Source organism: Cynocephalus volans, chromosome 1, assembly GCF_027409185.1.
Source record: "Cynocephalus volans isolate mCynVol1 chromosome 1, mCynVol1.pri, whole genome shotgun sequence".
Classification (NCBI taxonomy): Eukaryota; Metazoa; Chordata; class Mammalia; order Dermoptera; family Cynocephalidae; genus Cynocephalus; species Cynocephalus volans.
In genome coordinates, this window is record NC_084460.1 from 262,183,448 (window position 1) to 262,206,091 (window position 22,644).

General features: G+C 39.5%; 1 protein-coding gene across 1 annotated transcript in view; it reads right to left on the minus strand.

Moving 5' to 3' along the window:
* Positions 1-22,371, minus strand: part of HECW2 (HECT, C2 and WW domain containing E3 ubiquitin protein ligase 2) — a 221,972-nt gene extending 199,601 nt beyond the window's left edge. Inside the window, exon 1 of the mRNA XM_063092361.1 lies at positions 22,080-22,371. Coding sequence (XP_062948431.1) covers positions 22,080-22,371 — 292 coding nt within the window. The remainder of the gene's footprint in view (positions 1-22,079) is intronic.
* Between the last annotated feature and the right edge of the window lie 273 nt (positions 22,372-22,644).

Sequence of the window (22,644 nt, forward strand, 5' to 3'; positions counted from 1 at the left end):
ACAATTTAATCATCATCATCATCATCATCATCATCATCAGAGTTGACATTTCTTATAAGCTTATTAAACCAAGTCCTATTCCAAGTACTTTATATATGTGCAGGAAAATCCCACTGAAGACTATTTTTTCCTGTAAGATTGATATTGTTTTCAGAGAGGGGTAAGCAATTTGTCCAGTCTCACACAGCAGGCAAGAGGCAAAGCAGAGATTTAAACACAGGTTGCCTTGGGTTGAATGTCCCCCCAAAACTTAACCCCCACTGTAACTGCTGAGGATGGGAAACGAGACCACTGGGTACTGTCACCACTGCCAACACCCTCACCAAATTTGTTCCCTTGGACTTTGGACTTTCCAGACTCTGAAGCTGTAAGCAATAAATTTCATTTTTTTTATAAACCACCCAGTTTGGTGTATTTCGTTTTAAGCAACAGAAATGGACTAATACACAGGTCTACCCAACGTCATGGCATAAGTGCTTGACCACCAGCCTCTACTATATAAGTTGGGAGGTTTATGACAAAGGATAACGGATGGAACATAAGCTTCAAATTCAAGAAAATTTCAACTCCTCTTTGTCCTAACTGATGAACTTTGGAGAAGTTAATTAATTGGTTTCTTTTTTGGCCATAAAATGGGGATACTAACAACTGCCTAAAGCAGATATTTGTTGCAGTGCACAGTATCCATCCCCTCCCTGTTCTCAGCACTGTGTCTTGTATGACACTAACTGCACCCCTACTTCCAGGTGGGCCATTATTGGCTCAGAGGATAACTTGCATGTGCCATTCTCTTGGCCACAGTTACTGGTTCAGAGGAGAGTTAAGTTTTTTGTTTCTTATTTTTAGCCACTGACTAATCCTAACTGATACACCACCCCATAAGGTTGCTTAAGGCTTGAATGAGGTAAGATATGTAAAGGATTTCACTTAATACCTGGCAAAAATAAACAGTTTTTATTAAATGTTTGGCAGTGATATGGAACATCAATTGGACTAGAGGATATCAGACTGAGGAGATTACTTAGGAAGCTAATAATAATAAACACCCAACCAAAGCGAGAATCAGAAGAGGTGACAGTGCTGGGAAACACTTACAACCTACATCACATAGTGGCAGACTGGACGTGCAGGTTAAAAGTGGCGTAGGAGTCGAAATCTTGGGCAAGGTTTTCAAGCCTGAGAAACTAAAAAATAGAATTTCCACAAAAATAGAGAAATCAAGAAGAACTGGTTTGGCACATCAAACAAACTGAGTTTGAGGAGTGAGTAGGACATTCAGAGAGAGATGATCCTGGGAGCTTTAGACAGAGGTTGGGATTAGATAGTGGGGTGCTGGTAAACTTGCTTTCTGGGGGGAAGCCCTGATTTGTAGTGTTTGTGGCTTTCTGTGGTGTAGATGCTCTCATCACGCTGACTTCATGGCACCGATGTGAGGGCACTGAAGGTAGGTTTGTGCTTTCAGTGCACGGTTTGCAGAATTCACTCTCATCATCCTGGAAGAGATGGCTCCAGTCACCCTGGGTCAGAGATGAAGCTTTCTTCTTAAACTGGCTAGAGACTGGGAGTGAATGAAATCATACAAGGAGAGCGGTATGAAAACGAAGGGAATCCACAACAAAGCCTGAAGAATATTTAGGGAATAAGGAAGGAAATAAGTTTCAGTAAAGAGGAAAAGAATAACTGGCTAGAAAACCAGGGGATCCAAGACAGTGTTGCAGCCAGTGAAAAACAAGCCTCAAAAAGAGGGGGCAGTAAACGGCAGCAAAGGCTGGTGGGGTGAGGGAGGATGAAGACTAGCAAAACGTCTGGTATCTGATTTCTAAGAGTTATTGCTTACTTGCAAGTGCATGGTTTTGGTAAATAGTAAGGACAGAGGGGGGTCTACCTGTAACCTCTTATAAATAAGAATTCTCCGTATATGTCATTTATTTCTTCATATCTTTTTCTTAATAGAGATATTGAAGAAATTTTGTTGAAATATTTCAGCTCATGGACACTTTTGGGTATTGGTCACATCTACATTTAGAAAACAGTAAATCACATCATTTACAGTTTACAGAAAGATGAATAGGTTTAAAATTTTATGGCAAAGAAAGTTTTGTACTATAATCATATTAGATCATCTCAGTCTTTCCTACATCTAGAGGTTATATAAGCAAGCATTGCACCTTGTAGATTTAAAATCCCAAGGAAGGGGTGCTGCACTAAAAAGAAAAAATAAGAGATAACAACAAAAAGTATTTATGTGTATCTGGTAATAAAAGTCACCTAAAAAACTGTGACAACCTTAAAAAAAAAAACTCACTGATATTTTATTGGACAGCTATTTTAGACAGTGCTATAAAAACTAGTAAAAAGTGATTTATACGTTAAATCTCTATGAGCCTCCATTAAAAGAAGTGAATCATCCAAAGATGAAATGATGATTAGGGGAGGCCAGCAAATGCCCATTTAACATATTCCAGTGTAGCCACAGAAACTCGCTGAGTACAAGAGGAGAGACTGAGAAAGCACCATCTAAGCAGCATGGGAACCATTCCAAACCCTGGCGTTCACCCTGAGAGGGAAAGTGGAGTATGCGGTTCTTCCAAGCACCCTGTGAAGCTGAGTGGAATTTTGCTTTTTAATAAAAAGTTTGTTGTTGTTTGTTTGTTTGTTTATAAAAACAGCCTCTAAACACAAGCCAGCTTCTTCTCTGGCACTCATATAAAATAGCAGTCTATTTCAATGTTGGAAGAAAAACTGGTGGTGTTGGATTCCATGTCAAGTCATTTTGCCTCCCTAAGGGGTTTTCAAGGGTAATTCTGGCTATACTAAAAAAAAAAAAAAAAATCCACAGGAAGTGATTTTAACACCCAATTCCCTTTAAGGAGCAACTCCATGGTGAAGGAGAGTCCCATTAGACACTGTATTTTTCCCCACTATTTTACTGAGCAACCATGGGCACATTATTTAATCCATCTGGGCCCTTGATTTCTCATTTGTAAAATGAGTCCAGTAGAGTAGATGATCACTAATTTTCTTTCTAAACCTAAAACCTCTAGGACTCCAAGCTTTAAAACAAACTCCAACAGATGAATGATATATTTTAATGATGAAAAATACAGTACTTCCTTACCAGCATTCAATTTCCTTAAATAAGTAGTATGATTTCCCTACATTTGAGTGAAACTTTTAAAATAAAGAATTCTGGAAGTTCCAAAGATAGCATCACACCATACAAAGATGATAATGTTGCCACTTATCTTAATAGTACTGATGTAGTTAGAAAGAATTTTGCAAGTAATAATCTTGATTTTTGAAAATAAATTTTATTAGTTTCATAGAATTTCAATCGAGTAAATGAATTGCATGATGGACCAAAAACTCCAAGTTATCTGACATGTGCTGACCTGCAACCTTGCTCAAATCAGCAGTTACAGTGGGTCATGTGCACAGCACAGTTCACCTTGTTTATCTCCTTGAAATGTCTCAGTAATGACAGGTTTGGTGACTAATGTGAAGAGAAAAAAAATGGCTATCACAGAGCTCAAAACAAAGAATTTAACCTCCTCCAGATGTTAACTCAATTCTAAAAGCTTTCTCTTTTTCACATGGAATGTTTTATCATATCAAAAATGTGCCAAAGACGTAACACTTAAAGAAAAAAAAATCTATCTATGTGGATGCCTTGAAAGATATATCATAAATATTTAGAATCCTATTAGTTAATGTAAACTCAGAAATTTCAAGTTTGGGTTTTTTTTAGGTTAGCCATTCAATAATATACTTATTTTTAATATTATAGCTTAATGCTATAACTACAGTCCAAAAAATGCAGTATTTATTTTTGTAGAGTGGAAGGATGATCATTTTTCAATCCACCAGTAATTTCATAATAGCACTTGCTTGTACAAGAGGTATAATAGTTATATTGTGAATAAACAGGTACGTATTACAGAATGTCAAAAAATATTATAGGTACTCTTTACGCCAAACAAGACACAACTTGCAAAAAAACACCTATGACAGATTAGAGCAGCTGATGCATATTTTCAGATACAAGAGAACAAGAAAGGAACCAAAAGCAGAATATAAAGAAGGAATCACACTGAACTCAGGGGAAAAAAAATTTATTTGTTTAAATATACAGTGCTTTTAACATTAAATATAGATTACATAGGTAAGGAAACAGGGGCCAAAAGTCCACTAATTATTTAAAAAATAAAAAAATAATAAAAAATAAAAACCAGAATGACAGCCCATTAACTATGATCTTAAATTTAGGGGATATTTTAAAAATTCTTTCAGATCCCTGGTACATAGTAAATCCCTAATATTGTTGAACAAATGAATGAGCAAATGAATGAATACCAAAAATACTCTGTTCAATAAAATCATTAGGAGAAAACTATGTAATATGGAATAATTTTCAATTAGAACAGTATTTACCATACTATAGTTTTATATCATAATTATTCTAACCTAAAATTTATTCTTGAGTGACTGCTGTGGATTGACTGAATTACGTCCCCTGAAGTCCATATATTAGCAACTTAATTCCCACTGTAACTGTTGAGGGTAGGAAATCCTATTATGGTAATTGAAAGGTAGGGCCTTGAAGAGGTGATTAAGTTGATGGTTTAATGTTGGTTGTGGGCATCATTCTGAAGGAGAACATGTGAGAGTCTCTTTCCCTCCGCTCTGCTATTCTCTGCCATGTGAGACCCCTGCATTGCTGTAAAGCCACCACCAAAGAATATCCTCACCAGTTGTGTCCCCTGGACTTTGGACTTAGCCTCTGAAACTGTAAGCAATGAATTTCATTTTCTTACAAATAACCCAGTTCCACATATTTTTGTTATAAGCAACAGAAATGAACTAATACAGGAAATTGGTACCAGAGAAGTGGGGTGTTGCTTATAATAAATACTTGAAAATGCAGAAATGGCTTTGAATTGGATGTTGAGAAGAGGCTGGAGAAATTTGGAGGAGCAGGCTAGAAAAAGCCTAGATGCTGGTGAAAGTTTAGAAGACAAGAAAACCAGGGAAAGTTTGGAACTTCTTAAAGACTGATTAAATGATGGTGAGCAGAATGCTGATAGAATATGGAGAGCAAAGGCCATACTGAGGTGATCTCAGACATAAATGTGAAGGGACTTATTGGAAACGGGGGCAAAGATCACCCTTGCTATGAACTGGCGAGGAACTTGGCTGCAATCTCTTCATGCCAAAAAGTATTATAGAAAGTGGAACTTAAATGTGCTGACCCTGGGTATTTGGCAAAAGAAATATCTAAGCAGCAAAACATTCAGGAAGCTGAATGGCTACTTGCAACAGCCTATGCTGAGTTATGACAGAAAAGGCATGATGTAAAGTCAGAATATAAAATTAAAAGGGAAGCAGAGTGTAAATATTTGGAAAACTTGCAGCATGGCCATGTGGTAGAGAAACAGAGAACATTTTCAGGAGAAAAATGCAGTGGTGCTAAGAAGATTAGTCCAAAAGAAAGGGATTATTAAGAGAAAGGGAAAAGAGCCCTGAAGGCATTGCAGAAGCCTCTGGTGCCAACACTTCCATTACAGGCCCTGAGGCCTAGGAAGACAAAATGGTATTGGGGAACAGGCCCAAGATGCCCTCCATGTGCTCACTACCCAGGGCCACCTTGAGAAGCTGCTTCCAGCACCTGTGCCCAGACTGCTTAGGCTGTTCCAGCTGTGGTTAAATTCCCCCCAGGTGTGGCTGGACCCATAGCTTTGGAAAATACAAGCTGGAAGCCTTGGCAGCATCCACATGATGTTAAGTTTGTAGGCTCACAGAATGACAGAGCTGTAAAGGCTTGGGAGCCTCCACCCCAATTTCAAAGGATGAACAGAAAAGCCTGGGAGCCCAGGAAGAGATCTGTCACAAGGGCAGGTTCACCGAATACAGACTTTGGTAGAGCAATGCCAAGAGGAAATGTGGAGTCAGAGTTGCAGCAGAAAAACACCACTAAGACCATGCCTAATGGAGCTGTGGGAGCAGGAGCACCATACAGACACCAGAATTGTGGAGCTACTAGTGCAGAAGGCCAGCCTGCGAGAGCTGAAGCATGGCCACAGACCAGAAGAGCCATAAAAATAGAGCTGCCTGAGGACCTGAGGACCCGACCCCCACACCAGCATATAGAGGACGTTGAACATGGAGTCAAAGTACATGATTTGCCAGCTTTAAGATTTAATGCCTGCCTGGCCCTGCTGGGTTTCAGACTTGCTTAGGACCTGCACCTTTCTTTTAGCCTATTTCTCCCTTTTGGAATGGGAATACGTACCCTATGCTTGTCCCACCATTGTATCTTGGCAGTAGATAAGTTGTTTTGATTTCACAGATAGGACTTTTGAGTTGGAACAACTTAAGACTTTGGGGATGGAATGAATGTATTTACCTGTGAGAATGACATGAACTTTGGGGGCAGAATGCCATGGATTGATTGAATTGTGTCCCCCAAAGTCCACATATTAGAAGCTTAATTCCCACTGTAACTGTTAAGGGCAGGAAATCCTATTATGGCAACTGACAGGTGGGGCCTTGAAGAGGTGATTAAGTTGATGGTTTAATGGTGGACGCGGGTGTGGTTCTGAGGAATCTAAAAGGAGAACACGTGAGAGTCTCTCTCTGCTCTACCATTTTCTGCCATGTGAGACCCCTGCATTGCTATAAAGCCTCCACCAAAGAAGACCGTCACCAGATGTGCTCCACGGACTTGTACTTCCTAGCCTCCAAAACTATAAGCAGTTAATTTCATTTTCTTACAAATTACTCAGTTCCTTGTATTTTGTTAAAAGCAACAGAAACGGACTAATACAGTGATCTTAATGTGCATGGATAATGCAGCACAGAGAGCTGGATAAGGTGCTCAGCTTACAACATGAACAGGACACAGTTAAAGAGAGTGCAGCTGAGGAGAAAAAACAGAAAATGATAAATTATAACACAGTGTAATCAGCACTGAGACAGCAATATGGCAAAATCCCTAAGGGAGTAGGAAAATGGACCGATTGCCTGGAGAGTGAGGGGGAACCTCACTGAAGGGGCAAACTTCTGAATCCTGTACAAAAGGATACACAGAAGTCATCCAGGCAGACGGGGGGGTGGGGACAGGAGGAGCAGTCCTCAAGTCGCACATAGCAAGCTTCAGGAGAAAGAACCGGCATGTGCAGATGTAGTTCCCCCCTCCTGGAATGATCTTCTGTGTGTAAACAACAAAAAACCCCTGTTTCATGCTGAGACCTAATGCCACCTTCTTGGTAAAGCCCTTTCTATACCCTTCCCACCTCTGACCCCATCTCAGTCACTTAACTGCTCCCTCTCCATGCTCTTGTGGTCTCTGTAATATTGTTCTGAACACACTGCATTACAATTATTTCCTGCCTACCTGTATCTCAACCCACTAAACTGTGAGCTGATTCATGTTTTTATCCTATTGCCTAGTGGCAGACAAATAGACTCAGCAAATGTTCGTTCGGGATGTGGGTAGTGAGGCGGCTGCCTCCTGTGTAGCAGCTACTCATGTATACACAATTACAAATGTTACCTTGTTTCCTCTTCCTTACAATTTTAGGAAGTTGGTATTATTCCCACTTTGCACACAAAGAAACTGAGGCTCACGATAGTTCCACAACTCTCAACAAGCACCAACTAAGTAGCAAAGCACCAACGAAGGATTTAAATGCAGGTCTGTACCATACCCCCTCTCCAAAACCGTTCTCCTAGCTACTCTATTCCCTAATGCTGAGATTAGTGGATCCACCGGACTCTACCCAGCTCAAGCTTCGTTTGTAATTAAGGTGTTAGTGTGGTTCTGGTAACGATTTTATGAACTGCAGCAAATTGAGAAAATGTGACCATTTATAGTATTTGATCGTTGTTTTATAAACTTTGACATAAGAAAAGAAAAGTCATGCTTTCTCAATGTGCATACACTGAGAGTTTTGCAATTCATAATTTAAATAAAAGAAGCATGAAAGATAAAACTACAAAACTTAGAAGAATCCATTAAATCTTAGTTACAACACTCTTGTCTCCATAACTTAAACAGACTGAAAACCTGAGTAGCTCTACGTAGTTCCTCTAAAGTCCATATGAAGCACACACTATTGTGAAGTGCGTCTGTATTTATTCAACAATCCAACAATGTCAGCCAGATCATGGGAAACAATTGACGGAAATAAATATAATGACTTTGATAGTTATCACAGCTCGACTGTAACTCAAAGATTGCCAGCATAAGGCTGACTTAAGGCCTTGACTTTATAAATAATGATAAAAATAGATAGTACAAAATAAAATAGAGAACACAGAGCTCATGAAGGGGAAAACCCACTGGAGAAAATGAACAGAAGATTTTGGATATACCTGCCATTTTATCAAAACCTATATTAACCAGAGGGGGAAAAAATTCTCTGATTTGGTAAATCAACAAGAATTTGAAGTTAAATTTTAAACTTCTCCCATGTGCTTCCATGTATTTTATAATGCAACTTTTGTTTGTATGTGTTTTGTAAAAAAATCAAACCCATGTACTCTAGTGCTGCTGATTCAGGAAGGTCTGTTTTGTTTTTGTTTTATCTTTAAATTGCTGCCTTAAATAGACTGCTGTTTTAAGCCTCTGTTTTGTGGACATTTGTTACATAGAATATATAACTAGAACAATACTTGTTATGACAAAAAAACACAACAACAATAATAATGACTAATGTGGAAGAAGGGGTTTTAAAAAAGGATGAAATTAAATGTTGTTGACAATAAAAGAGATTATGGGTAGGGAAGTGACTGGAATGAAAAGATCCTAATTCTTGTACAGTTTGAAGCATTTAAAGATACTGGTTCAGTAATGCCTTTGTTAACTCAATTATACATGTCAATTTTACATGTTAAAGGATAACCACTAACAGAATAAAACTAAAATGTTTAACTTCCAAGCAAACAGACTGAGGAAGAGTGTGGGGGTGAGGATTAAAGAAAATGCACCATTTCAATGAAGAGCATATGGAGAAAAGATAACTAAGAAAAAGCATGATACATAGAAAATAAATAAGATGTAGAAATAAGTTCAAATATATCAAAAAGAACCACAACGTAAAAACACTAAATGTACCAATTTTATAAAATGCTCATCAGGTTGGTTTAAAAACCATAAAGCTGTAGATGATTTACAGCAGATAAATCTGAAGCATGCCAAGGAATGACTGCAAGTAAATAGGTGGGAACAGATCCACAAGCAAAAACTAACCAGAAGGAAGTTGGTGTAGCACCTGATAACAGACAAAACAGAATTTAAGAAAGATATCAGGATAAAAACTTGGCATTATAAATGGGTATAATCAAAATGAAGAATTTCTAAATTTCATACCAATGCTATCTTAACTCCATCACAAAATATTTACAATGTTTTAACATTTACTAATTATGGCTATATAAGCCTCCTTTAAGGAAAAGTGACAAAAATCAGCATGGGCGACCAAAAAAACCATCTCAGGTAACATTTCTAGAACAGCTGGATAGAAAATAAAAATCATCTCAATCTATGGATAGAAGAATACCTGTTTCAAGTACTGCTTGCAACCAGTGTGTAAAGGGATGAAATATACTAAAGCTTCTTTGGATACACTGACCTACATAATTTTCGGAAACCTACCTAATGTCCAGGGAAATCTCTCATAACCATTTGAACACTTGGACTCCTCTGTGAAACAAATCTTCAACATGCATGTTAAAAGGAAGATGTGTGATGGTCTGAGACACCAATGTGAATTCAGATTCCACTAACTGCCACTTTGCATTCATAATGGTCAGGCACTGTCCTTGGTACTGCCCTGGGTGTGTCTGCTCATTCAGTCTCTGAAAACCTTTCCAAGTGTATCCCAAAGTATGACACTTTATAACAGTAACCATGCAAAGAGATGCCTTAAGCTTTGGAACAGACCAGAGGATCAGACACACTGTTAGCAAGACATAGCTACTATGGCAGAGACACTGACTGCTCAGTGAATAGCCAAGGGCTTCCCCACATTTCCCAAACCCCTTGCAGTTAGGGAGAATCATGCTAACAGTGCTGAATAACGGGCTCTGAGCAGAAGTAAAATGTGTCACCTTGGCGCCAAAGCATTTAAGAGCTGATATGAGTCTCCAGCTCTCTCTTCCTCTGACACCTGCCCAAGAAACCATGTGTTCCAGATGGTGTAATGACAACATGATTGAGCCTTTAATAATCCTACATGGCAAAAATAAAGCAGTTGGTGAGCCTGAGTCCCTAAGTGACAGTATAAATCAAGTCCCCTGCCAACTCGTGTCAGACAGTAAGTAATCTTTTATTCTGTGAAGTCACTCAGGCGTCAGTGTTAGTTAATTACTGCAGCATAACCTGACCTATCTTCCTATCTTGACTAACACAACTGGATGACAAAAAGTAATTTAGAGTCAAGTTGTTCCATAAAACAATCTTATGCTCAAAGCTCATTTTCTAAGAGCATTCAAAAAATTTAAAGATATAACCTACAACAACTTTCCTTTGGCAATAATCATGTAAAAATATCAAAAGAGCTTAAGAACAGGCATTCTTAATTGTATTTGATAGCTATTCTGGAAATAAAATACCTAATACATTAATTCTTTGTTCCATTTGATTGAATTTCAGATTAAATTGCAGTTTTCCCATTACCTTGGAAAGCATGTTGATTTAGAACCCAGATAATACTCAAATTAAAATACTATATTATTTAGGATTCATATTTTAAGTGCTTATACAATTTCTAGAGCTCTGTTTCAGAGAAACAGATTTTGTTTTCTGTAAGAAAAAGTGGCTCAGTGTGTTTTTTTAATCTGGAAGTCCCTTCCTATGGATTCGTTCAGTGGGTCAGTTTGTGCTGCAGCTTCAGACTATCAGTAAAATGATTGTAGTAGTAGTAGTAGTAGTAGTAGTAGTAGTAGTAGTAGTAGTAGTAGTAGTAGTAGTAGTAGTGGCCAAAAGAATAATAGTTTACAATCAACAGGATCTTTCAGTGAATCCAGGCATCTTGCTGAGAGTTTTATAATACTGCCTCATTTAGTACTCATGATATTGGTATTTTTCTTTCATTTTTTACAGATGAGGAAACTGAGGTTTAAAGATTAAATTATTTGTCCATAGTCATTCAGCAAGCCATGCACTGAATTTACTAATCTGTCTGACTGTAGCACCTGTGTTCTCAACCACTGATAACTTCAGAGCTTCTCAAAGTACACTGTTTGTGTTGGTCCTGGGTGTGTCATAGACAAAAGTTATTTCTTAACAGTTAATGCATGTTAAATATACCTAACACAGCAAATCTTTCCCTAACACTACTGCTTAGAAGAAGGTCAGCGCAGATAGCTAGTTTGTTTTGTTTTAATCAGATGGGCTATTTCACTTAATAAAATGCCTTCCAATTCATCTGTGTTGCTGTAAATGACAGGACTTTCTTCTTTATTGTGGATGAATAGTATTCCATTGTGTATACAAGGGATCTTCCCAAAGTTCATGGAAAGATTCATATTATCTTTTAATTCCATAATTTCATTTTTTCATGAATTTTTTGAAGTACCCTTGTATATGCCACATTTTCTTTACCAGTTCATTCACTGATGGACACTTAGGTTGATTCCACACCTTGGCTATTATAAATAATGCAGCAATAAACTTGGGAGTGCAGATATCTCTTCAACATACTGATTTCATTTCCTTTGGATATATACACAGAAGTGGGATTGCTGGATCATACAGTAGTTCTAGTTTTAATTTTTTGAGGAACCTCCATACTGTTTTCCATAATGGCTGTACTAATTTATATTCCCACCAACAGTGTGTAAGGGTTCCCTTTTCTCCACATTTTCACCAAAATTTATCTTTTGTCTTTTTGATAGAAGCCATTCCAGTAGGTGTGAGGTGATATCTCATTGGGATATTGATTTGCATTTCCCTGATGATTAGTCACACTGAGCATTTTTTTCATACACCTGTTGGCCATTTGTATGTTGTCTTTTGAGAAATGTCTATCCAGGTGTTTTGTTAATCAGATAATTTAAAGAAAAATATTATTAGTACTGCTGATAATTTAATATTGTAAAAATCAGGCTAGCTGGTTAGCTCAGTTGGTTAGAGCATGACGTTGATAATACCAAGGTCCATGGTTTGATCCCTGTACTGGCCAGTTGGCCAGTTGCCTATACACACACACACACACACCAAAAAAAAAAAAAAAAAAAAATCAAGAAGGTGGTGAGCAAATAACTAAAGATTCTAGAACACCAGATTACATTTCCAAGCACAGATAGAAAAAAATAAATAAAATGAGGACAGGGACACAGGATACTTAAGTTCCAGCCTTGACTCTGCCCCCAACAAATTGCATGGTATCACCATTCTGGACCTTATATATTTATTTATAAAACATCAGTTTAAAGTTTGGTATCTTACAGCTCTAAAGTATATGATCATAACTCCTTGGCTCACTATTGCAATCTTACTTTATTTTATTATTCAAGTGCAAAAAAATAAGAAAAATGTCATAATACATTAGCCATGGTACTTTTTTATCAGTCAAAATACACTTGTTCTGCTATTCACTTTTGAAGATACGATCAATACCTTTTCAATGAGAGGCATACTTAAAGTGTGCTCCAGACAAATGCTGGAAAATTATTTCTTACTGGTCAATGACAGTATAAGACACTTGAGCCAGAATATAAAATGCTTACATCAATAAACTCATTATTTAGTTTAGACGATTTTTTTTTTCATAGCAAGATCTTCTCAGTGAAGGAAGTAGTATATTGATTTACATTCTGAAGAAAGCACCTTATCTAGTCACAGATCAATATCAAACAGTTTGGACTTCCGGTCAAGATAGCAGAATAGATGGTCCCCAGCATCACTCTCTTCCACAAGTCAACAAATTTACAACGATTAAAAAGCAATGACAGCCAAGCTGGGGCCACTAGAGCTCAAGTAAAGAGGAAGAGAGACCTATGGAGTTCATGAAGGTGAGAGAAGCCATGATGAGAGAAAGAAAGAACCACTCTGACCATTTCAAGCCCCTGTCACGTCCAGGCAGCATGGAGCAGGAGCTAGTAAAGGCCACAGCTGTGCTCTTTGTATGAAGCTACTTGGAGGCAGGGGAGAAGAGGGCTTTGGTGGCCCCCAGGCCAGCAAGACCACTAACAGGGTTCCCGTGGACCAACATAGGAGCAAGGAGCCACAACAACTGAAAAAATGGAGCCACTCAGAGGCCAGTGAGCCATCTCAAGAGACTGGTGTATGGCCCATCCCAGGGGAATTGTTGGCAGCATGGGCAGTGGGAGAGATGGGCCAACTGGGGGAACACTGGGGCACAGCATGGACGGCTGTTCTGCACCCCTATCAGCGTAGGACCACTCAGAGGAGACTGGTCAGGAGTACAGAATTGTATGGGGTGCAGTTTGATGAAAAAACTCAGGCCCAGATCAGTGTTTCTATACAAACCAGGTGCACTAAGTCTCTGGAGAGCCGGAAGTACAAATAAAAGTCAACCATTATAAACTGTGCTGCACAAAAAGCCTTCCCTATGGAATCAGCAGCAAAGCAGCAATTTAGCTCAACCACACAGCTCAAGTACTTGTTGCCACAGGAAGTTCCCCCACTTTAGAAGAAAGCAAAGGTCAAAAAAATTAGTTCTGGCTCAGACACACCACCAGTGCCTTCGGTCCACCCTGGGACCTGAGGCATGGAGCCAAGTACTGGCCCGCCTCTCACAACCAGGCACACTGCACCAGCTCCTCAGGGCTCGCCCAGGGACCCAAGGCATGGAGAAGGGAACTGGACCCTCTTCCCCTCAACCAGGCACACCATGCCAGCACCTCAGGGCCTGCCCAGGGACCCAAGACATGGAGCCAAGGACCGGACCCCCCTCTCACAACCAGTCACACTGCGCCAGCACCTCAGGGCCTGCACAGGGACCCAAGATATGGAGCCAGGGACTGGACCCCCCACTCCCACAACCAGGCAAACTGTGCCAGCACCTCCAGGCACACCCAGAGATCCAAGGCATAGAGAAGGGGACTGGACTCCCCTCCCACAAGTAGGCACACTGTGCCAGTGCCTTGGGGCCTACCTGGGGACTTGAGGTATGGAGCTAGGGACTGGAACCCCCCACCCACAACCAGGCACACTGTGCCATTGCTTTGGGGCCCACCCAGGTACCCAAGGCATGAAGCCAGGGACCAGACTCTCCTCCCCCAACTGGGCACACTGCCTGCACCAAGGAGCATGCCAAAAACATCACCTCCATTTGGGTGGCCCACCACAGCCATCACAATAACCATGGCTGCCATGAAAACGGCTAGATGCCACAACCACCACACAGATGGACCGCCAGCCAGTGGAGTGCATTGACACAAGAAGAGTCACCAGCAGAGATAAAGAAGAGGATGTCTCTCTCCACAAAGCCCATCCCAGAGTGACAGAGGAAGCATCTGCTCTATGATAATATTGGGAGACCTGAACACACCTCTCAGCATTGGACAGATCATCTAGGCAACAAATCAACAGAGTAACCATTATTCTTTCAGAAGGAGAAAAGAAATCTAGGGTAATTAGAGGGGGGAGGGGGAAGGGGTGAGCTTGAACAAGGGGTATAAACAATAAGTATGATTTGTAATAATATATATGCCAGTAATATTGGTTTGATCAACATATGTCAACATTGAACCCTCAAAATATGTATAATCAATTTTGATTCAATAAAAATTTTAAAAACCACAAAGTTTGATATTAACTAGTAAAGGTCTCACATCACCAAAGAACACCTATAAAACCTAGAAGAACCAGAAGCCCCTGGGCTCCCAAACCAGGGAAGGGCGAGGGCCAGGGGCCTAAGTCATGTCCCCTGACACCTGCAACCAGCCCAGTGATGGCCACTGAACCACCACTAGAAGCCCCCTGGTCTCCTGAGCTGTGGCAGTGGGGGGCTGAGGGCTTCAGCCACACCCCCTGACATGTGCACCCAGCCCAGCAATGAGCAAGCCACCACTGGAAGTCCCCTGGTCCCCCTTGCAGGAATGAGAGGAGTACCACAGGCCTCAACCACACCCCTCCTCCTTCCTCCTCCTCCCACCCTATTTCCTTCCCCCTTTCCCTCCCCCCAACTGCTCTGTGATATCTTAGAATGTAAAAAATATAATATTAATAAATAAATAAACCTAAAAGAATAAAAAATAAAATAACAAAAATAAGTTTGCAGACCAGCACTTTGAGCAGCACTGCTGTACAGTATAGCACATACTGTCAAATTTTCACAATGTGCATTTTCCTAGTTTTGTTAGGTACCTGAAGTTGCTTCCAAATGAGAAGTGACAAATAAAACCTTTTGAAGTGTTTGTTCTTTTGAATAGACAGAAAAATAAGCACAAGACCAAAGGTTAAGAAGAATTAGTGAGCCTGAAACAAATTTAATATGCGCTGCCTCATCTTTAAACTGTTTCCACTTGAATTTCATGGAAAGCTGTTTGTGGTGGGTACCCTAAGTGTTTTCGCACAAGATAAGCATTTGGTTCTTATTATTTAGTGCACTTAGGAGGAGGCAATGAGTAGCACTGTTAAATTTGTGAGTGGTCACTTCTAATTTTGGAGACTAACAATAAACTATAAACCTACTGATTTCTGAAAACCATCTGCAAGGCATTAACAGTTGTAATTTGGAGATTCTGGGCTATAGCTACATTGCGATGGTGTCTAGAAATCTCAGGGAGTATATGAGAATTTCTGTAGAGAGCAAATATAGTTAGCATGTTTTGAGAACTGTGTTCACACCCAAAGTTTCTCCAAATGGTGCTTTAATGTTTTCAACTTTTTTCTTTGTATTTTCAATGGGATCTATTATTTACTGCCTAAAATGCCTAAAGAAAGATTTATTTTTCTGACCTAGGTGGATATATTTTCCCTCCAGATTAGTAGTGCTAAAAGTCATCAGGAGTGAGTTGTACAGTGCAAAACATTACTAACAATTAGCCAAATAAAAACAAAACTCACATTTCTAGAGGGGAAGAAAATGTAAGCCAAGAGAAACATAATCAAAATGCAGAGTGTGCCAATAAGCCACACTTTGCCAGCTTGATGTTCCACTAAATTCCTTTTCCTTTAGGACTTATTTCTATAGAGATTATCTCTCTGTTCCATAAATAAAACTAGAAGTTGCTAAGAAACAGTCTGGCTTCTCAGGACACACTGAAGGGGAGAGGCTGCTTCGTACCAAGGAGGTATAGAAATCTGAAGTTATTTCTGACATACATGCTACTGTTATGAAACCTATATTCTCAGCACACCGATTTCACAGAGCCCTAGAGAGAATTTATTATGCATATTCTTGTTTAGCCATAAAAGCCTTAAATCCATGTAACTTAATCTGGACCCCCAAAATCTTTTCCCATCCTAACCTTGTGTCTCCTCTTGTCTTTCAACACCTCTCCAAATGTATCATCTTACCTACTTGCATTAATAATGCCCAAGAAAACTGTTTTGCACAATTCCAACTTCCTAACTACTCATGTGAAATATTTTTCCCATCACATTACTGGTCCTAGTAAACCTCTGAAAATTTCCGCACGGCTCGGAGTTACTGTTTTTACTCTTTTTACATCAAATTTTTGTTACTTTGAAAAACAACCTAGCAGTTTTTTACCTATATTAAAACAGCTCTAAGCCCTCTCCCTGAACCAGTAACTAAATGCCCACTTACCCTTCATCCCACATTTAACAGCAGTTGTTGTCCCTCTTTTTCCCTTTCTCCTCTTTCTAGCTGCCCTAGATCTCAGTTAGGGGTAACTTCTGGAACAAGAAAGCCTTACTAGTGGTGACTTAAGGAGGGGAATGTTTTTGTTCACATCTAACATGAACCGGGGAGGGCCGGTCCACACTCTTTCTACCTCTCTCCTCTGCCATCCTTAGTTTTTCATGCTCTTGATTGGTGCCTCATGGTTACTACATGGATGCAACAGCTTGAGACATCACATTCTTTGCCTCTGGGACCAGAGTCCCAAGTACAAGTGAAGGGGAAGTTTAACAGACTCTCTTCTCTGGCTTTTCACTAGAAAGCGAAGTTTCCCCAGAGTCTTCCCCGTGCATATGTCTCACTGGCCAGAACTGAGTCACACGCTCAATTCTAGACTCTCACTGTTTGGATTACCACACAGGTTTAGACCTTTCCTGAGCCTGGGGAGGGTCTACCTGCCCACCCCCCCCCCCGACCCCATCAGGGTTTGGCCTGCAGGGAGAAGGGGGCAGGAAATGGCTGTCGGTTAAAGACCACAGTTCTACCAAGGGGGATGGAGAGACCCCACGGAAGTGAGGCTGCCTGTCCAATCTAGAGATTAAAAGAGCCTGTCTTGGTCTCAGGAAAAAAACGTCTATCTCTGCTTAAGGCCAGGTCTCTGTTCACTCAGTTTGAGGACCCAGATAAACCAGTCTTTCTTTTAAACACAGCTGTGGCCCAGCAACTATAGAAACAAGCTATATTTAATGTTCTAGACCTGGGACCTGTGCCTTTTAAGGCCATTTATTGCAGAAGATCTGCTAAAACAACAGCATACATAAGACACCAAGTACCTCAGTCCACCTACGTGGTATTTTTATTCACAAATGCCAGTGTCTGCATTAGTCCCAGCCCCTTCAAAGGCCTGGGATGCCAATTCCTACACCCCTCTTTCCTTGCTAGGGATTGAAATATATTAGAAAATACACTAAGAACTGACAAATACATGGGATTAAACAATCCCCTTTATTCAGAGTTCTCTGGAAATGGCTAGATAGGAAAATTAAGTGAGACCTCTTACATTCTACCCTAAATAAGAGAGGACTTCTGCTTCAGCCATAAAGGAGTAATTAGCACCAGACTAGCCTTCCTAATGTGAACAACTGCAAAACTAGGAGGCAGTGGTTTTCAAACATTGGATAACTGGTGGTATGACTATCATCCCAGAGAGAAGAAAAACTTATGAGGTAACTCCATGATCCCAAGATCTCCATGGGGGGCACAATTTCCTGAGTGTGGTGCAGGGAGCTGGAATACTTGGCAGTCTTGCTGAGCTGTGGAGGCAGAGATCCTGTGAAGAGACTTGAATCTCCAGGCCAAGGTACTGGAAAAGAAAGAGCTATGGCGGGGTGAAGGACAAAAGTCCACATAGGGATCCCCTACAAATCTTTGGCCAAAGTCTGGGCTGTATATGCTCAGAAAGAGACTACCGAAGCCATGTAGAAAACAGCTGCTACAGAGCTGAGAGTGCAAGAGAGTTGCTAGAGGTTAAGCAGTGCTGGAGAACACTGCAGCTACAGCCCACCAAGAGTGAAGACACCTGGTTAACATCCTCAGTATCCAGCTGAGACATCAGAAATGCTACTACTTGGGAATAAGTACAATGTCCTAGACTAATGCTTACCGTAGACCTACCTCTTAACAAAGTCCAAAACCAAGACCTAATTTGGTCTCCCTATGGGAGACCAAACTTGGAGTCTGAATTCCACCAAATTGAAATTCTGGAGAACTCAACTGGGCTTTCCACAGACCCATCTTAACAAAGTGTAGAATCAAACTTACACAAGTCCAAGGAAGTAAATCTGCTACTAGAAAAAAAGTAAGCACCGTTATTCCACAGAACTCGTAATTTCTACAACACAGATTCCTCAATTTTCCAAGAAAATGGAATTCATGATCAAGAAAAAAAAAAGCCAATAATAGAAATTGACCCTGAGATAGTCCAGATGTTGAAATTAGATGACAGAGACTTTAAAGCATCCATATTCAATTCAGTTCAAAGAACTGAATAAAAATATGATCTAAATGAGTTAACATATAGGGAATCTCATAAGAGAAGTAAAAACTATAAAAAAGAAACATACAAATTCTAGAAATGAAAAGTCAAATAGCTAGAATTTAAAAATCCATTGAAGGGGATTGACAACAGAATGAAGACAAAAAGGAAAAACTTAGTGAACATGAAGATAGATAAATAGAAATTACAAATTAGAATATCAAAGAGAAAACAGACTAAAGGAAAATGAACTACAGCCTCAGGGCCTTGTAGAATATAAAATGATCTGATGTGTATAACTGGAGTCTCAGAAAAAGAAGAAAAAAGTAAAAGTAGATTAAAAAATGTGAAGAAATAATGGCTAACATTTTTCCAAAATTTATAAAAATCTGTAACTTATGAAGCTCAGAGAATCCCAACCAGAATAAAGAAAAAGAAAATCATATGTAGGTATGTTGTAGACAAACTGCTGAAAATCAAGATGAAGAGAAAATCTTGAAAGCATCCAAAGAGAAAAAGGACATCTTACATACAGGGTGGAAAAGGTACAAGGATGATTTATGTGAGAAAGATACAGAAAATACTTCAAATAAACCGAAGAAGAGTTAGCACTTTTCAAAAGAGATCTAGATCTTAACTCTGCTTTCCTAGTTATGTCCTTGGGTTAATTCCAGACTTACAACTCTGACCCATACTTCTTCCTCTAGAAAGTAAAACAAGAACATCAAGACTTTGTGGTTTTAGTTACTTGAAAATAAGATAACAGTGCTTTGGATTCCTTAGTTCCTTCCTGATTAAATTTAGACAGGGAAATATAAAAGTGGGGTGGGGAAACAGAAAGGAAGACTGGGGGGAAAAGTATGAAGTAATATGATTAAATGTCTTAAGTGATTCCAGCATCTTATTAGGTTATTCACATCCAAAAAAAGCCATCTTTGGGCTGGTTGGTTAGCTCAGTTGGTTAGAGCACAGCCTTTTAACAAAAAAAGCCATCTTTTATGAGAAGGTAAAGTTGATTATTTTCCAAAGAAATATCACAGAAAGCATTTATAAAAATGCAATCTGCTATTTTTAGTCTTACATTAAGATTAAGATTCTATATTATAAAATCTAAAATGGGAAAAAAAGAAATATCGTGAGAATAGTGAAAAGAGGAGAGTTTTATGATGCCCAAAAGGGTGAAATTATATAAAAACCAAAAGGGTTACTTCTAAAGTCCCATCAAAACTATCAGTTTTTTGTGTGTGTGAACATTATAATACAGATATAATCTTTAAATCATGTATCTTCCTCACTTTGAATGTATATTTAAACACACCTGGGGAAAATATTGAACTGTGAAGACTTTTCCCCCTTTTTTGTTGCCATAAGAGAGAAAAAGAAAGATAAAAACTCGTTGAATATTTTTTTTTTGCCATTTTAGATTTCTTGTTATACAGCATGATTAATCACTAAGAGTTACAAAAGTAAATACAACCAATTTTTTAAAATTTTGGTCAACATAAAATTCTCTATCCCAGAGAAACATAAATTTCAGTGGGCTTAACATTTTAACAGAATTTCAGCAAGGATGTTACTTTGCTTCAAATCAGAGTTTCTCAACACTGGCACTATTGGCATGAAGGGCCACATAGTTCTTTGTTGTAGGGGACCGTCCTGTACACTGCAGGATGTTTAGCAGCATCCCTGGCCTCATGTCCCCCGCAACCAATTGCAACAACCAAAAATGTCTTTAGACATTATCAAATATCCCGTAGGGGGTAAAATCACCTCTGGCTAAGAAGCACCGCCACAAACAGATTTTTTTCCACTAATTTATTCTGCATTCATCCGTTTCTGTGGCTAATAACGAAATACCTGAAACTAGGTAATTTATAAAGAAACAATACTTACTGCTTTCAGTTTCGGAGGCTGGGAAGTCCAAAGACCAAGGAACACATTTGGTGAGGTGACTCTACAGCAATGCAGGGTGTCACATGGCAAGAATGGAGGAGCAGAGAAAGAGAGATAGCTCCTCATGTGCTCTCCTTTTAGAGCCCTCAAAACCATGCCCATGACCACCATTATTAATCTATTCATTAGGCATGATCCTCAGAATCTAATCTGAGGCCCCACCTTTCAATTACCATAATAGGATTTCCCACCCTCAAAAGTTACAATGGGGATTAAGCTTCAATGACTTAAAACTTAGGGGACACAATTCAATCCATATCATATTCATTTTTTTTTTAAAAAAAAAAAAAAAGGATGCTGGTATGCTTGGCTTATAGTTTACATTGAAAGCAATAACGTCTTTCTAATGAAATATCTGATGTTAAATTTTGAAAAAAAATTCCTTCATTCAGTGAAAAAGTTCTCCAAATTTGGGAAATGTTTGATTTTATTATTAGACTGGATTAAGATTTTCCTTATGGTTAGTTGGTAGGTTTACATTTTTGCTTTCAAATAAAGCAGACTTTATACTTTCTGGGATGCATTATTGCTGTAGATTGGATGCTCCTGCAGCCTCACTGAAGATTAAATCCCCACTGTAACTGTTGAGGGTGGAAAATCCTATTATGGTAATTGAAAGGTGGGGCCTTGAAGAGGTGATTAGATTGCGGGAACATGCCATAATAAATGGATTAATAATGGTGGTCATGCGCATGGTTCTGAGGGCTTTAAAAGGAGAGCAAAGGAGGAACTGTCTCTCTTTCTGATCCACCATTTTCTGCCACGTGACATCCTGCATTGCTGTAAAGCCACCACCCAAGAAGGCCCTCACCAGGTGTGTTCCCTGGACTGTGGACTTCCCAGCCTCTGAAACTGTAAGCAATAAATTTCATTTTCTTTCAAATTACCCAGTTCCCTGTATTTTGTTATAAGCAACGTAAACAGACTAACACAGTTATTCATCACTCACTCACCTATGAATAACAGATGCAAATTAGCTAAACAGAGCTGGGACTGTTTTTCATAAAACAAATAGCAACTATTTCTAAGTCACATTCAGGAAAACATGATACTTTCTCCTCCTCCCATAAAAGAAAGAAAATTCCCAGAACTGGCTGTGTGTGTTGTGTGTGTGCATTTTTTCTCAGGACAGATAAGAAATGGTATAACGTCAGAGTAAAAATGCATGCTCTGTGGCTGGCCAGTTAGCTCAGTTGGTTAGAACATGGTGCTTATAACACCAAGGTCAAGGAATCTGTAACTGGCCAGCCACAAAAAAATAAATAAATAACGCATGCTCTGAGTCACATGCAGGTCCATTTCATTTGACTCACCTATATGATAAAGTCCAATCCAGTCACTAGGGTCCACCTCCTCTTTAATGTCCCAGAAGATAATGAGGTTCTGCGCTTGGCCCAGCGTGTACTCATACATGCTGGCAGTTAAGCTGGAGCGGCTCTCGGAAGTGACCAGGTCTGTGTCGCTGTTGGCCCTCTGCAGTGTCATATTCTCTGGCATGGAACTCTGGGCAGCAAGGCTCTGGAGGTTCTCTGGGCTCAGTGTGTACCGCATCTGGGGATTTCGACGCCGCACAAAAAGCAGATGCTCCCGTGCTGAGCTAGCCATCCCGTCTGCCTCTCTAAGGTTGGGTTCCTGCAAAGCTGCAAGAGACAGACAAGCACAAAACATTAGTGCTACAAATGGAAGAATTTGTTTAAGCTTCCCTGACACAAAGACTTGAGGATTGTTTATTAAAGTTTGACCATGCAATAATCTGCTGTCAAAATAAAACCTATTATTCTATTGTCAACTGATGATGTCAGGAACAACTTCTATAGACTGAGGACCCATGATGGCAAAGGTTATCATACACCTGTGGCCTTCGATTTCACTTGGCAT